At 33.3% G+C, this 16,874-nt stretch overlaps 1 protein-coding gene across 3 annotated transcripts in view; it reads right to left on the bottom strand.

Annotated features, from left to right (window-relative positions):
- Sclt1 (sodium channel and clathrin linker 1) overlaps nucleotides 1-16,874 on the bottom strand; it is a 172,694-nt gene that overhangs the window by 148,947 nt on the left and 6,873 nt on the right. For all 3 annotated transcript variants that reach the window (XR_013425526.1, XM_078020706.1, XM_078020705.1), the window contains exon 2: nucleotides 13,473-13,540. Coding sequence is in view for 2 of the 3 variants with exons in the window: in XM_078020706.1 (XP_077876832.1) it covers nucleotides 13,473-13,540 (68 nt within the window). In the remaining variant the exon portion in view is untranslated. The remainder of the gene's footprint in view (nucleotides 1-13,472; nucleotides 13,541-16,874) is intronic.

Raw genomic sequence — 16,874 nt, 5'->3', positions numbered from 1 at the left:
TTCTATCTTTGATTTTGTGTGTGTGCATGTGTGTGTGTGTGTGGTGCCGAAGACTGAACCCAGGGCCTTGTGCACGAGGCAAGCACTCTACCAACTGAGCTATATTCCCAGCCCTACCTCTTGATTTTTCACAATTTGATTATAACATCTTGGTAAAGTCATCTTTGGGTTGAATATGTAGTGAGACCATTGATCGTTATATACTTCAATATCTAAATCTCTCTCTCAAGATCTGTTAAGTTTTCAGACATTATTTTTAAAGTTTTGTGCCTTATTCCATTTTTCCCCCTAAGAGTGGTACACTGAAATGCTCAAGTTTGTTGTGTTTTCTCTCCTGAAGAATTCAGCCAGATGATCTTATGTGATTAGAAGCCATCTACAAATGCTCATGCCCACCCTGAATGGGGGAGGGCAGTGCAAATATGGGGAGCCAGTCACAGGGCAGGGGAAGAATGAGGCACATGAAGCACTCACTGGAGTGACCTGTGGTCCAGCCAGTGGTGGTGGGATGTGTAGGTGAGGGGTCCTAAGAGTTTTGTGAGCAGTCACACTGGTAGAGTCTGCAGAGCACTAAGTAGAATACACAGCACTTTGTTAAGTTGCTATGAGTCCTGGCCTATCCTCTGTGTTTCTAACCTCTCCTAGACATTCAGCTATGCTGATACCCTCGATATTCTGAGTGGTTCAAGAAAAAAGTGTGCCTCTTGGGAATACCTGGCACAGCTGGGAAGCCACAGCTCCCTTACTATGCCCACATGAAGACCTTCAGGCCAAGGGGGTCTCTCTTGTTACTAAGCAGTGCTACTTTGGGGGAGAGGTAATGTGGATAAAGTGACATTGCTTAGTCTCTTCAATGCACCGATTCTCTAAATTGTTTTGTTTTGGTTTTTGCCCCTCCAACAGAATGCTAGAACTTAGCTGCTAGACCCTTGGATTCCTAAAAAGGTACTCTTTATTTGTGGATGGTTGTGAAAATGTATGGACTGAAGGGATATGATGGTAGAAAACTCCTATCTTCTTGCTCTCTATTGCTCATTTTCTACTGGTTATTTATTTTTTTAAAACTGTTGAGTATATTTTCCCCCAAAAAACCTCTCTTAGATGTACATTTGGAGACATGTCTAATAATGTATTTAAACAATATGGTAAAAATTAAAGAATTGGACAAGATCTAAATTTTCTCAAAAAGATAACAGATAATAGATTTAGTCAAAATAGTTTAATTGAATGTAATAGACAGCAGCAATAGTGTACATATTGGTAATATATGTACCAAATAGCAAAAGCAGTTCTGCAGAAGGATATGTGTAATACAATACTGTCAATTATGTTAGGGTTTAAAAATGTGACAAATGGTAACATAAAGCTATTCAGACTTGATCATACATATTAAAAGTATTAAAGTATGTGGAGTATTGAAAAGCAGTAAATTCAGGACAGTGACTATCACTGGCAGAGGACAAAAAGAAATAAGCAAGGAAAAGGGTACACAGAGCGATTCAATCATTTCTATAATACTTTTTTTCTTAACAAAAACAATACAAGACAATAATTATGGCAAAAAATTAAGAAATGACACAATCAGGTAGTGGGTAAACAGGTGTTTATTTCTGTACTTGAAAGTATGCTTAAAATGTGTAAATTAAAAAAATAAATAATAGTTATATAGAAAGTATTTAATGTAATTCCTAATACATGGCAGGCTCTTAACAAAACTTAGCTCTTTAATTTTTCTTTTCTGAATATGAAAAAAACAAAACCCCAAATGTAATGGCTAACCCAAAGTACATAATTATAAGTATTCAATCCACATGGGAAGAATTAGCTCACAAAATGAAAAAATCTTCAAAATGACATGTTCACATGGTTCCAGGAGAAACAAATAAGAACTGGATAAAATAAAAATGTAAGCTTAAAGAGTTAAAGAATGCCATCACTTGCTGCATAACATTTAGTCAACAACAGACTGCATAATAATGGGGGTTCTATAAGTTAATACCACCTACTGACATCATAGTGTGTAGGTCTGCATAATACTTTGTATGACGTTTGTATAATAAGAATGCATTTCTGAAAATGTGCCCCCTTTGTTAAGCGACACCACATGAGTATAAATGCATCCAGTAGCTTATGTAATCTCAGAAGGTGATTTATCCTAGGTTATCAAGACTTACCATGAGACCAGGAAACATGGGGTCTGCAGGTAAGGTAGAGGACTAAGAATTGGCTCCTCCACCACACAAGTGGAACCCAAGGGAGATCCTGTGGGTGGTCTTCCAGCATGGACTGGCAATTGCTGGGTCCTGGAGGTGCACTGATTTATAATCTCCAGATCAAGTGGCATCCAGCAAAGAGCCTGGGGCATGCCTAAGCCTAAACCACCTCCCCTCCAGGAGTTCTGCCTAGAGGATTACCTTTCCCACACTAGCAAGATGACCCTGATGGTGGAGCAAGCATCACACTCCAAACATCCCCACCAACTACTGAGAAGAAAAGCTGAGCATCCTTTGAACTCCAAGGGAAACAATTCTTTAACTTTTCTTGGAGATCTTTTTTTTTTCTTTCCTGTTTCCTTTTCTCTGTGACCTTATTGTTCATGGACATTTACACATATTTATATTTATTTCATTTTTTCTTTTCTCATTTCTAGCATTTTTGAAACCAGTTAGTTTTCATGGATCAGTTTTTTTGAGTACTAGGAATTTTGATTAGTATATTTCATTTTATTTTGTATTCTTTTATTTTTAATTTTTAAAATTTTTAATTTATATATATATTTTTTTCCTCTCACTGTTTCCCTTGAATCTTTTTCTCTCTTTTCTTCTTCTAATAGGCAATCTCTAGTGTTCTTCCACTCTTCCTTTAATATTTTACTCTATGCTCTCTCCTCCCTCATAATCATCACATCCTGCATCAATTCTGTTCTCTCCCTGTCCACCTTTGCAAATTCACTATTTTTATTGTAGGGAATAACTAATCAAATCATTTGTTTATTGTGACAATATTGTCACAAAAAAAATTCACAGCAGGAATTATTTAGTTTAATGCAGCATATTGCTTGTATTGGTTATTGTTATTATTTGTTTCCCCCTAAACAGTGAGGTACTGGAAACCTTCAGGGACACTATAAGTCTATGGGGGACAAACTCTTCTGCCTCACATCCATACTGTCAAATGAGAAATACACAAACAACATGAAAAAACAAGGAAACAAATCACCCCAAACAAACTAAGATTTTTCAATAATAGAATCTATCACTACCACAGTGGAAGAAATGTCAGAGAAAGAGTTTAGAATGTACATAGTTAGACTGTTCGGCAAAGTAAAAGACAATGTACGGAATATAGCAGAGAGAAAACACAGGAAGTGAGAGATCACTTCAAATAGAGATAGAAATTCTGAAAACCTCAAGTAGAAATCCTCAAAATGAGGGAATCAACAAAAAGAATTAAAAACTGTATAGAAAGCTTCACTAACAGACTAGATCACTTGGAACACAAAGTTTCCGGCAATGAAGACAAAACATCTAATCTTGAAAATCAAGTTGACCATGGAGAAAAGTTGTTAAGAGACCATGAACAGAACTTCCAAGAAATACAGAATAACCTTTAAAGATCAAATCTAAGATTTATTGGAATAGATGAAGGCTCAGAGACATAAACCAAAAGAATGCTTTTCAATGAAACAATATAAAAAAATTTCCTAAACCTAAAGAATGAAATGGAAAATCAGATACCGTAGACTTACAGGACCCCAAATATACAAAATTACAACAGTTCCACTTCAAGACACATTATTATGAAAATGCTTAACATACTGAATAAGGATAAAATATTAAAGTTGCAGAGAAAAAAAAATGTCAAGTTGAATTTAGAGGGAAACCAATCCAGATCTCAGCTGATTTTTCAACCCAGATCCTCAAACCTAGGAGGTCTGAGCCAGGCACAGTGGCACAAGCCTGAAATCACAGTGGCTCAGGAAGCTGAGGCAGGAGGATCCCCAGTTCAAAGCCAGCCTCAGCAAAAGTGACATGCTAAGCAACTCAGTGAGACCCTGTCTCTAAATAAAATACAAAATAAGGATGGGGATGTGGCTCAGTGGTTGAGTGACCCAAGTTCAATCCTTGGTATCCCCTGCCAAAAAAAGAAAACCCTAAACTAAGAGGTCTTGGAATAATATATACAAGCTCTGAAAGAAAATGGATGCCAGCCAAGAATACTATACCAGGTAAATTAAACTTCATAATTGATGATAAAATAAATACCTTCCATTATCAACAAAAGTTAAAGAATTCACTAGAAAGCCTGGTCTACCAAACATACTCAATAAAATATCTCATGAAGAAGAAATGAAAAATAAAAGAGAAAAGGAGGAAACTACATTAGACTACATTAGAAGAACAGTCAGAGGAGAAACTAATTCAAATTATAAACCAAAATGACAGGGAATATAAATCATATCTCAATAATAACACTGAATGTAAATGGACTAAATTCAACAATCGAAAGAAAAGACCAGCAGATTGGATTGGAAAAAAAAAAAAAAAGACCCAACAATCCACAGACTGACAGTAAAAGGATGGGAAAAAGCATATCATTCACATGCATCTTGTAAATAGGCAGAGGTTTCCATCTTCATATCAAATAAAGTAAACTTCAAGCCCAAGTTAATCAGAAGTGACAAAGAAGGACATTTCAAAATTGCTTAAGGGAATCATATCTTAACAAGACATAACAATAATAAAATATTTATGCCCCACACAATAGAGCATCAAACAAACCCTTCTCAACTCCAATGATCAAATATATCACAATACAATAATACTGGGTGATTTCAATACACTTCTGTCACCACTGGACAGACCCTGCAAACAAAAACTAAATAAAGAAGCTACAGAACTAAAAAAAAGCAATGAAGAATTTAGACTAAACAGACATATATAGAATATTTCACCCATCGATGACTGAATAACTGTCTTCTCAGCAACACACAGATAACTTCTCTAAAACAGACCATATCTTAGGCCACTAAGCAACTCTTAGCAAATACAAAAAAAAAAACCAAAAAACCCAAAAAACAAAAAACTGAGATAATACCTTATATTCTAGTAGATCATAATGGAATAAAATTAGAAATCAATGATAAAATTAAAAATAGAAGCTACTCTAACACCTGGACACTTAATAATAAGCTACTGCATGACGATTGGATAGCAGAAGAAATCAGGGATGAAATTAAAAACACATAGAGGTAAATGAGAATAGTGATAGTACATATCAAATCTCTTGGACACAATGAAGGCAATACATGAGCTCATTCATTCAAAGAATATAAAGTCACCAAATAAATAACCTAACATTACATTTCAAAGCCCTAGAAAAAGAACAACAAATTGACACCAAGAGCAGAAGACAGGAAATAATTAAAATCAGAGCTGAAACCAATGAAATTGAAACAAAAAAAAATCAAAAACCTGGTAAAAAGTTGATTCTTTGAAAAAAATAAACAAAACTGATAAACCCTTAGCCAAGCTAATGATGAGAAAAAGAGACAAAACTCAAATTACTAAAATTCACAATGAAAAAGTGTATATCATTATGGACACTAATGAAATACAGATAATAATCAGAAACTATTTTGAAAATTTATACTCTAATAGAAAATCTAATTTTCTATTAGAGTATAAATTCAACAAATTTCCAGAAGCATGTGACCTATCCAAATTTGAATCAGGAGGACATAGAAAATTTAAACAGATCAATTTCAAGCAATGAAATTGAAGATGCCATCAAAAGCCTACCAATAAAGAAAAGCCCAGGCCTAGACAAATTCTCAGCCGAGTTCTACCAGATCTTCAAAGGAAAACATACACCAATTCTCCTCAAATTATTCCATGATATAGGAAAGAAAGACACCCTTTCAAATTCATTCTATGAGGCTAGTATCATCCAGATACTAAAACCATACAAAGACACATCAAGGAAAGAAAATTTTAGACCATTATTCCTGATGAACATAGAAGCAAAAATTCTTAATAAAATTCTGGCTAATTTCATAGAAAAACATATTTTAAAAGATATTTCGCCATGATCAAGTGGGATTCAACCCAAGGATGCAAAGCTGATTCAACGTATAGAAATCAATAATGTAATTCATCATAATAACAGACTTAAAGAAAAAGCACTTGACAAAATACAGTACTCATTCATGTGCAAAACACTGGGAAAACATACTCAATATTATAAAAGGTATATATGCTAAACCCAAGGCCAACATCATTATACATGGAGAAAAGTTGAAAGCATTCCCACTAAAAACTGAAACAAGACAGGGATGTTCTTTTTCACCACTTCTATTCTACATAGTTCTGGGAACTCTAGCTAGAGCAATTAGACAGAAGAAAGAAATTAAGGGGATACAAATAGGAAAAGAAGAGCTCAAACTACCACTATTTGCTGAGGACATGACTCTATATTTGGAAGGCCCAGAAAACTTCTAGAACTCATAAATTCAGCAAAGTAGATGGATATAAAATCAACACCCATAATTCAATTGTATTCCTATGCATTGATGATGAATCCACTGTAAGAGAAATTAGGAAAACTATCCTATTCACAATAGCCTCAAAAAGGGGTGGGAGGAATCAATCTAACAAAAATTTTTCAATCTAACGATGAAAACTACATAATTCTAAAGAATAAAACTGAAGAAGACCTTAGAAGATGGAAAGATCTTCCATGTTCTTAAATAGACAGAATTAATAATGTTAAAATGACCATACTACCAAAAGTACTGTACAGATTTAATGCAATTCCTATTAAGATTCTGATGACATTCTCCATAGAAATAGAAAAGGCAGTCATGAAATTCATTTGGAAAAATAAGAGACTCAGAATAGTCAAAGCAAACCTCAGTGAGAAAAGTGAAGCAGGAGGCATCACAATACCAGACCTTAAATTACACTAAAGAGCTGTAGTAACAAAAACAGCATGGTATTGGCACCAAAACAGACATGAAGATCAATGGTACAGAATAGAGGACACAGAGGCAGTTATTTCAAACTGCACAAAGGCACCATAAGCATACACTGAAGAAAATATAGCCTCTTCAACAAACAGTTCTGGGAAAACTGGATATCCATATGTAACCACATGAAACGAGAGCTCTATCTCTCACTCTGCACACAACTCAAAATGGATCAAGAACCTAAGCATTAGACCAGAGACCCTGTACCTACTAGAAGAAAAAGTAAGTTCAACTCTCCATCATGTCTGCTTAGGAACTGAAATCCTCAACAAGATTCCTAAAGCACAAGAAGTAAAATCAAGAATCAATAAATGGGATGGTATCAAATTAAAAAGCTCCTTCACAGCAAAGAAAACAATTAAGATGTGAAGAGAGAGCCTATAGAATGGGAGAAAATCTTTACCACCCTCACCTCAGATATAGCATTAATCTCCAGGATATATAAAGAACTCAAAGAACTTAACACCCAAAATAAAAAAACCCAATCAATAAATGGGTTAAGGAATTGAACAGACATGTCACAGAATAAATATGGTCATTTAACAAATATATGAAAAAATGTTCAACATCTTTAGCAAGAGAAATGCAAATTAAAACTACACTGAAATTTCATCTCACTCTAGTCAGAATGGCAATTATTAAGAATACAATAACAATAAATGTCAGTGAAGATGTGAAGAAAAAAGTACATTTATACATTGCTGGAGGAACTGCAAATTGGTGCAACAACTATGGGAAGCAGAATGGAGATTCCTCAAAAAAAAAAAAAAAACTGGAAATGGAACCACCATTTGACCCAGTTATCCCTCTCCTTGGTATATACCCAAATGACCTAAAATCAGCATACTACAGTGATGCAGCCACATCAATGTTTATAGCAGCTCAATTTAAAATAACTAATCTATAGAACCAACCTAGGTACCCTCAACAGATGAATGGATAAAGAAAATGTGTTATACACATACAATGGAATATTACTCAGCCATAAAGAGGAATGAAATTATGGCATTTGCCAGTAATGGATGGAACTAGAGACTATCATGCTAAGTGAAATAAGCCAATCCCCAAAAACCAAAGGCCAAATGTTCTCTCTGATATGAGGATGCTGATTCACAATAGGTGGGAGTGAGGAGGTATGCCAGATTGGACAGGGCAGAGTTGGGGGGACAGGAGGGAGGATGGAAATGGGAAAGACTGTGGACATAATTAATTATATCATGAATCAGACATAACTTTCCTATGTTTATATATGAATACACCAAATTAGTGATAGCTAAATGAATAAGGAGTAAATTTCTCTCAGATTATTCAGAAAGTAGTTGTTATTCTAAAAAAATGTAGTAGTCTATTAATGCTTAACACATTAAGTCCAAACTCCTCAACTTAACCATTCATGACTCTCTAAAATATACTGTTTTTAATGTTATTTTCCTTTACTTCTCTCATGTATCCAAACACCACATAAACTGAAGTATATTTTATTTACTAAATACAGCTCTCACTTTCTTGCCTCCTTTGGCCTCTCATCAGATCAGTGGGTGCATCTAAAATGCTTCCATCACCCCCTCTTTTGGCCTCCAATCAAGTTCTTTTGAAATGTTACCTACTCTTTATTGCCTAACAGATATGCTATATTCTTCACACTGCTTCTCAGTTTCTCCAACTATATTTCTTTTGTGACATATTTGGTTTTAATGCTTTTAAGATATAATTGCATACCCTTTTACCCAGTTATTTAATATCTGTATCCCCACATCTTGTTTTTAAGCTCCTTTGATATGGTCATTTTATTTTATTCACATCACTAAAGAACTTGGCATGGTTCCTTGCATAAATGTAGTACTCAATAAGTATTAATAAATTGAATTCTGTGAAAACAATGTTTAAAAATATATTGTAGTAACAGTTGCTGAGGAATAAAAATGAATGACCCGATAATCCAAAGCAATTATAAAAGGTGTAAGATTCCTAGAATAAACATGATAAATTTACTTATATTTTAAAAAAGTCTTTGGAAGAATAAAAAATGTAGATTTAGCAATCCCTTCCCAGTTGATAGTGAAATTTTTAGAAAAAAAGATTCCATTACTTAATAATAAAAGATGTAGTTGAAAAAATCATGCTGGGCAGAATAAGACTAAAACTGACTATATAAACATTTGTAAATGACTTTTCTACATTCTTTAAAAAAATGAACAAACTATGCTAAATAAACAAAATATTTATAGAACTTTATATATAGTGAATCTTTAAAAAACCTGATCCTCATTAATTTCTATTAATCTTTGATTTCATGATGACTTTGTAAGATGATGGTGATTGTGAAACACAGAAAAAAAAAGTCAATAGATTGCAGTTAGGTAAGCACATTCTCTGGATATTTTTCTTCCTCTAACAAAATTATGCACTCATCAAACATTCTAATTACAATTCTGAGTTTTTAATTTTGCCTTTGATTCTAATCAGTATTGCCTATCAAATAAGTAAATGGCATACTCCCCATCCATTTATTCCCCAAATAAAGTACAGCCTAACCAGCATTTTGTGATGATGTTCTTATACATTTTAGAGGATTTCAGCAAATCCTTTAAGCTTTTCATTCAGATCATAGGGAGAGAGATTTTCATCTTTTATCAGTACAGCATAAGAAATTGCTAAACTCAGTTGGATCTTTGTTTAAAAAATGTGTTAAATAATATCTTACTGTCATAGGATAATGAAAAATCAGTGCTTCAAGGGTTTATATGGATGATTCATCAGATTGGAAGTCTAGAACTACACTGATCAATGCAAGAGCCATAAGCATATAAGACTAGCTAAACCTAATTTCATTCATTTAAAAGCCAAATTAAATTTAAAAATTCACTTTCTCATGTGTATTAGCCTAATTTCAAATGCTCAAAGCTTCATGAGACTAGTAGCTACCAAAATGGACAGTGCACAATTGTATATTTCCATCAGAGAAAGTTCTATCAGACAACAATGTCCTGAAAGCTCGGTATGTGCCTCAAGTCAAAGAGTACAGATAGAATGCTGTATTTAACCTGCTGAGTCTTATATCTGTTAACCCACAGCACCTTAGTGTCTGCTTCCATGCAATTTTCATTCGTCCACTATTTGATCTGAGTTGGGAACAACTCCTGCATACTGCATAAAACATGCCAAATCCTTTCCTTTCTCAAGGCCTCTTCTTGGTACAGTCTTTGGTTAGTTCTTTATTTTCTGTTCTATCTTGCTTGAGTTAGAAAGGCCTTCTCTGACTTCCAAAAACGGCCTACAAAGACTGTATCACAGTTCCCTATTTATTTTCTTTGTAGAATTTTGTAATTTCAATTATTTAATTAATTCATATCTCTTCCATGGGAGGAGGATCCTTCATCTATCTTTTTCATAGCTCTGGCTCCAGAGCTTACCTAGCACAGGCGTACGTTGAGTGAATAAACTAGTGTTTGCTGAGTAAGCCAATGTCCTTCCCCACCAGAGCACACTCACACAGCTCTGGCATTGTGCTTTTAGGTTATTCCTTACATCCTTTTAATTGCAGCTTAACATGTCTTTTTTTTCCTAGCAGACTATTCTTTGTAAATTTTAATTTTGTTTACAAGGGATAATGAGAAAAAAGAGAATTCCCAAGATAGAGGAGGAAAATATTTTTAGGATAGCTTTCAGAAAAAGTAACTTATTTTTAATATTTCACCCTGTCTCCTCAGCATATCCAGAGAGAGCCAAAATATTAGCCTCCCCTCTCAGTACACACATACCGCCATGGCACAGGTTACAAAGAGGATTCAATTAGCCTGGGTGCAAGAAAAGGCAAGTTTGCAGTAGAAACAAACAAACAAACAAACAAAAACAGGAAGAAAGAATTAGGAAAAGACAGAAATTAATTTCCCACTCACTTCCTTAAATGAAATATTTCTAATCTTTGCATATTTTTCATCTAGTGCCCATTACGACACTTTCAGAGTACAATGCCACTGGAAATATTTTCTACTTATATAGAGAATAAAAAATAATTTAAAAAGAAACTAAATTTCATAAGAATCCTGAAGGGATCATTTAATAAACAGTTACTATTTAAAATATCTTTAAAAAGTTACAAATAATTATAAATGGAGAAATAAGATTTTTTAAAAGCTGATTATATTATGAATATATAATGAGCCAGATACTTAATATATTAAATATATAAGTTTTTCAACCTATTGAAAGACTCCAGTATTCAGAGATGTTCATAGAATTTAAGTATAGCTAGTTCTAAAGATAACATGTATTCTTCTAAGAACAATACTCTTCAAATGGTCATTTTAAAAAGCAATTCACAAAACTTACTTTGCTCCAATATAAGCTCACATGAACATTTTATACTAATACCACTAAAGGATTTTTCACCATTACACATCTAATTTTCATTCACAAAAAATATTTTTGAAGTTCAAACTAAAAATACAAGAAATATCAAATTCCTGCAACTTTATTTTTCCAATATTGGAAAACCATAAAATATGTTCATCTAACACAAGTCCTGGTAATTCTAGGGTACCTCATGTACCATCTTGAAAAATAAAATGACAAAATATGCACTTGTATTTCCTAAGCTGATCATAACATTTCACATCTCCCTAACTTTCATTATATGTGACAATTCAAATCATGTTGAAAGATCATCAGGTAGGGATGGAGGGGAAAGATCAAGAAATATTGATCAAGCACCTCCTGATAAGAACTGTTCTAGACATCTGGAACACATAGCTGTACAAAGGAGGCAAAAAATTCATGAAGGATTTCTAATGCTTGCAGTAGCAACCAAATGACAGTGACAAGACCCATGCTTCTGGGTCCCCTGTGCTCCTTGATAATATTTCCTGTGTACTTTTTCTCTTACTATAAAATGAACAGAAAACAAACAAACAAACAAAATTCTCCTGAGGATTTTTTTCCAGAAATTCAATTAATGTTTCTGGAGTAAAGAACTCAAAAGGAACACTCACTGCATAGGCAGAGACTATGGGCATTATGGAGAAAGCAGACTAATCTCCCTCTCTGCTTTTGTATCACCTCCCTTCTCAGGATCACAAACTATGTAGTAAAAAGCAAGACCCATGGGGATGGGAGTTTTGAAACAGCAACATGTGCTAAAGATATGGGGGACTGTAGAGGAATCTTAGGCAGGAACAAAATGCTACCACTAAAAATAAGAGATAGGAATCAGGATTTGACTGATGTGTGTTTAAGAGAACCTGCACCTTCAGAGAATTAAAAGAGGTATAATTGCTCTGAAAGGGTATACTTTTGGGTGAGTGCAGATTTGTCCCTCTTGGTCTGCTACCCTCAGGCTTCAACTAATTATAATCACAATGCATAATGCAGGTACATCTGAAGGGCTATCTGGTAAAACCATCTTTAATAATCAAGTCAGTCATAGCTTCAAGCAGATGCATTGCAACAACTTGCCCAGAGATCTTTTCAGGTCTATGCTACAAAATATTCAGCAGAGGCACAACAAAACAGAGCAATCAAAAACCCTAAGAAACTAATGAAATTAAAGGTTGTTGGATTATGAAAGATTTTCTATCATTTAAATGATTACAGTTCTTTGTTAAGTATCCATAAAAATGTAATATATATAAAAAATAACATGATAATCACAGTGAATAGAGGATGGATGGCTTTAGGATTCTATGGACTCTTGAGTTCAATTTTTGGAAATAAAAACACAGAGTAGCAACCGAACATTGAGGATACATTAAAAAAATTATAACTATATTCAAGCCAACAATAAACTGGCCCTTTCTAATACCTCAAAAACAATTTCTTCATTTTTTATACATTAAAAACATTTCTGTTCCAATTATAAGATACACTTAGGCAAAACAAAACATTCATTGTTTCAGAAGAGAACATTGCTAATCTAGGAGCCACCACTGTTCTTTTAATACTCTATACATGGAGTTCAATAAGAAATCTTAATGGTTAAAAAACTTCTTTACACCCAAAATTTTTATTAAAACATGATATTCAAGGAAATAAATATTTTAAAAATTCTATATATTACTATTTGAGTTAATTTATACTTCTGTCACAATTTATGAGAATTGAGAGTTATAGCACACAACTAGATACATTTTTAGAAACAAATTTAGGATGTTTGAAAACCTGAATGAATTTTATTTTTGGAACTCACAAGACATTTTAACACCACGCATTCCTCCAACATTGAGGGAGAATAAGCAATTCTTGTGGACAAAAAGTGTATTTTCATCAAGCAAAAACAAACTTTCCTCTTACAAGAATCGAAGTTGTAAGCAAAATTTCAAAGTGTTGTAGACAACTTCACATGAGAATAATTTTAAGTAGAACTTATACTATATGTATATTGATTTATATAGATATATTTACAACTAAATATGAATCTGGCTCATTAGACCTTAATTAATTTACATACCTGTATAGATGAATGTTTAGAAAATTTTTCCATTTGATGTGTCCCAAAATCTTCATTTAGTCTTTGATCTGAAACAAAGGGAAAAACCAATTTAAGCTCATTGGGTAATGTTCAGCTTTTTAAAACTAGACAAATAGTAGTAGTTATTTGATATAACCTGTGAAAAATGGCTAGAGTCCACTTCCACTGCTCCTCAACATAAGATGAACAATTAATTTCAACATACTATTTAAGAACTTAAAATGAGTCCCTTTTGTATACTTATACAACCTAACCACTGTAAATGGGGAAAAAAAAGCTTTGGATTTTGGATTTTCAGATTAGAAATGCTCAATCTGTAATAGGGGGGAAAAAAAGCATGAAGCTACAAATCCATTCCAAAAAAGCTGGGAAAAAAAAAAAAAAAGAACAGCACATTAAACCTAAAGAAAGTTAAATGAGGGAAATAATAAAGATAAACCCAGAGGACAAATACAAAATAAACTTACAAAAAGAAGATCAAAACTACTAATCTCGGCCAGGCATGGTAGTGAAAAACCTACAATCCCAGAGTCTCAGGAAGCTGATGCAGGAGGATCACAAGTTCAAAGCCAGCTTCAAAAACTTATGAGGACCTAAGCAACTTAGAAAGACCTTGTTTCAAAATAAAAAGGGCTGGGGATGTGCAGTGGTTAAGCACCCCTGGGTTCAATCCCAGTATTTAAAAAAAAAAAAAAAGGCAAGAATGTCAAAGAAGAATTGATGAAATTCAAGATAATTTTATGACAGTATTTCATAATATGGTAATGAAAACTTACAAAAGCTCAGAATAAATATCATAGTAAGGTAAAAAATGTTGAAAACTTTCTCTTGGAAATCAGGCTGACACAAGGATAAATTCTCATGATATTTACTCAACACTCTAGTGGAAGTGTAAGTTAATGCAATAAGGCAATAACTAAAAGAAACAAAAAGTATAAAGGCCATAAATAAAGAAAACCCTGTTATTTTTTATAATTAAAAGTGTGTATGCAGTTAATGCAAAAGAATACAAAGGGAAAAAATCTTAAAAATCAATAATCGAGTTTAATAAGGTTGTTAGACAAGAAATAAAAAAAATAATTATACAAAAAATTACAGGTTATATAATACTAGAAAACAATAAAAGATGTCATTTGCAGTATCATCAAATAACATCAATGCCTAGTAATAAATATAACCAAAGAAGTATAAAACTCTTACACACACGTGCACACACACACAAAAACAAAAAACAAACAAACAAAAAAACCAAAAAAAACAAACCCTGAAACACCCAGGAGAGAGAAATTACAGACCTAGATAAATGACTTAAGAGATATTCATGGTTTACCGTAAAACTGTCAATTCTCTCAACACTGATCTATAGATTTAGTGCAATTCCGATCATACTCAAAAAAATTATAGAAATTGAAAATCTAATTCTAAAATATAGATGGAAATGCAAAGAAAATAGCCAAGACTAATGAACATGAACAAATTATGTCTATGTACAATGATATGAATAAATCTGAAATCTCAGGTTGGAGAAAAAAGTCACACATAAAAGAACACACAGTTTATGATCTTATATTTTAAACTTCAACCCAGGTAAAACTAAATTATAGTGTAAAATTAAAGACCCTGGTTACCTTTGACGATATTTGAAGAGAAGGAGTGGTTGTTCTGAAGTTCTAGCAATGTTCTATTTCTTGACCTTAGTTGTGGTTTCATAAGTATTGTGCTTTGTAATACTTCACTAGACTTTATAAGCATATTTTCTGTTGTGTTATGTTACAGATAACCAAATACATACATATTAACCAGTTGCTTCTGTAACTGGTGTAGTCATTTATTGATGATGTCTTTTGTGATAACCAAGTTTTTATTTCTAATGTAGTCTATTCATATATTTTGTCCTTTCACTTAAAAAAAAACTTTATTGAGGAAATCTTCCCCATCCTGAAGACATAAAGATACCCTCTTATGCTTTTTTCTGAAAGTTTAAAGAAAATTTATTCCTTCAATCAATCTGGAGATGATTTTTTTACATACTGTAGGAAAGATACTTTTATTTTTCTTTCCTGTTTGGATGGCCAATTATCCTAGTATCATTCACTAAATAATTTGAACTCTTCCCACTGGTTTGTATATTGCTTTATCTTATAATAAGTATTTATGAACGTGTGAATCTATTTCTGAATTTTTATTTCACTGACCCATAATCTATCAATTTGCAAAGATTATATTGAGTGAATAATTGGATGTTAAGTTTTAATACCTAGTAAAACAAAATTTCCCACCTGGCTTCTCTTTAAACTCTTGATTAATTGTTCACAAAGCTTTCAGAACTAGATTGTCAAAATGGATTGCATTGAATCTATCCATTAATTTGTGGGAGAACTGACATATTTACCATACTGAGTTCTCTAAGATATAATTTGATGTTTCTTCGTGAATCTAAATATTCTTTTGTAAACTATATAATTTTATAATGGCAAGCTATCTTTTCATTGCTTGAATCAGCCCAATAATTAAATGAATGTATATATATATACATAAACACACACACACACACACACAAATTCACTGCTGGATTTGTTAAAACTTTATTTTGGATTTTAGTTCCAATACACATAAGTAACATGAGTTTATAATTTTCCTTTCTTGCAAGTCTGTTTTTTAGAGAATAGTTAAAAACATGGACAACAAAACCAGACTGCCTGGGTTCAATTCCCAGGTCAGCCACATACTGGTTATTAGTTAACCTTGAGTTTGAGGTGGTTATCCAGTTGAGATCTGTGGGTATAGGACAACAGGCTCTGAGCATAACAGTAAAGGCAAAGTAAGCAGCTGATCCCTAGATAAGGTGTTACTGGGCATATGCTATATAGAAGGGGAATAATCATACTAATAACTTACAAAAGAGTAGATGGATAATGCACAGCAGTTATAGCCTATGCAAGAAAGTAATAAAAATGAATTGGGGAAAGCATTAGGAGAATGGAAGACAATAAGAGTTCATAGAATAGAAGTTTTGATGAGGTCAAAGAACAGTTGTAGCTGGAGTAAGATACTTGAGTTTAAAACATCAAAAGTGGGGCAACGTAAGAGTACTTTTGCTTATGCCCATAAAGATACAAACAAAACCCAAATAAGTCAAGTGTGTAGGCCATCAGACATCAGATAATGGTGACTAGAGATATGGCACAAATGAGATAAGCTCTAGGACTGCCTCCATTGAATGACTGGAGAGACTTTTCAGCTCATGGTACAGGGAGAGAACATGAGGCAAACACCATCAGGCTGCAACAAAAAGATGGAACAGAGATTTGGTGGAGACCAACTGAAGTAGAACTGGCAGGAAACAATACAAGTTATCCAAAGTGCTTGGTACCAGAAGTG

The sequence above is a fragment of the Ictidomys tridecemlineatus genome, chromosome 9 (genome assembly GCF_052094955.1).
Source record: "Ictidomys tridecemlineatus isolate mIctTri1 chromosome 9, mIctTri1.hap1, whole genome shotgun sequence".
Classification (NCBI taxonomy): Eukaryota; Metazoa; Chordata; class Mammalia; order Rodentia; family Sciuridae; genus Ictidomys; species Ictidomys tridecemlineatus.
Note: the sequence above shows the minus strand (reverse complement) of the source record. Positions and strands in the feature narration are given on the sequence as shown.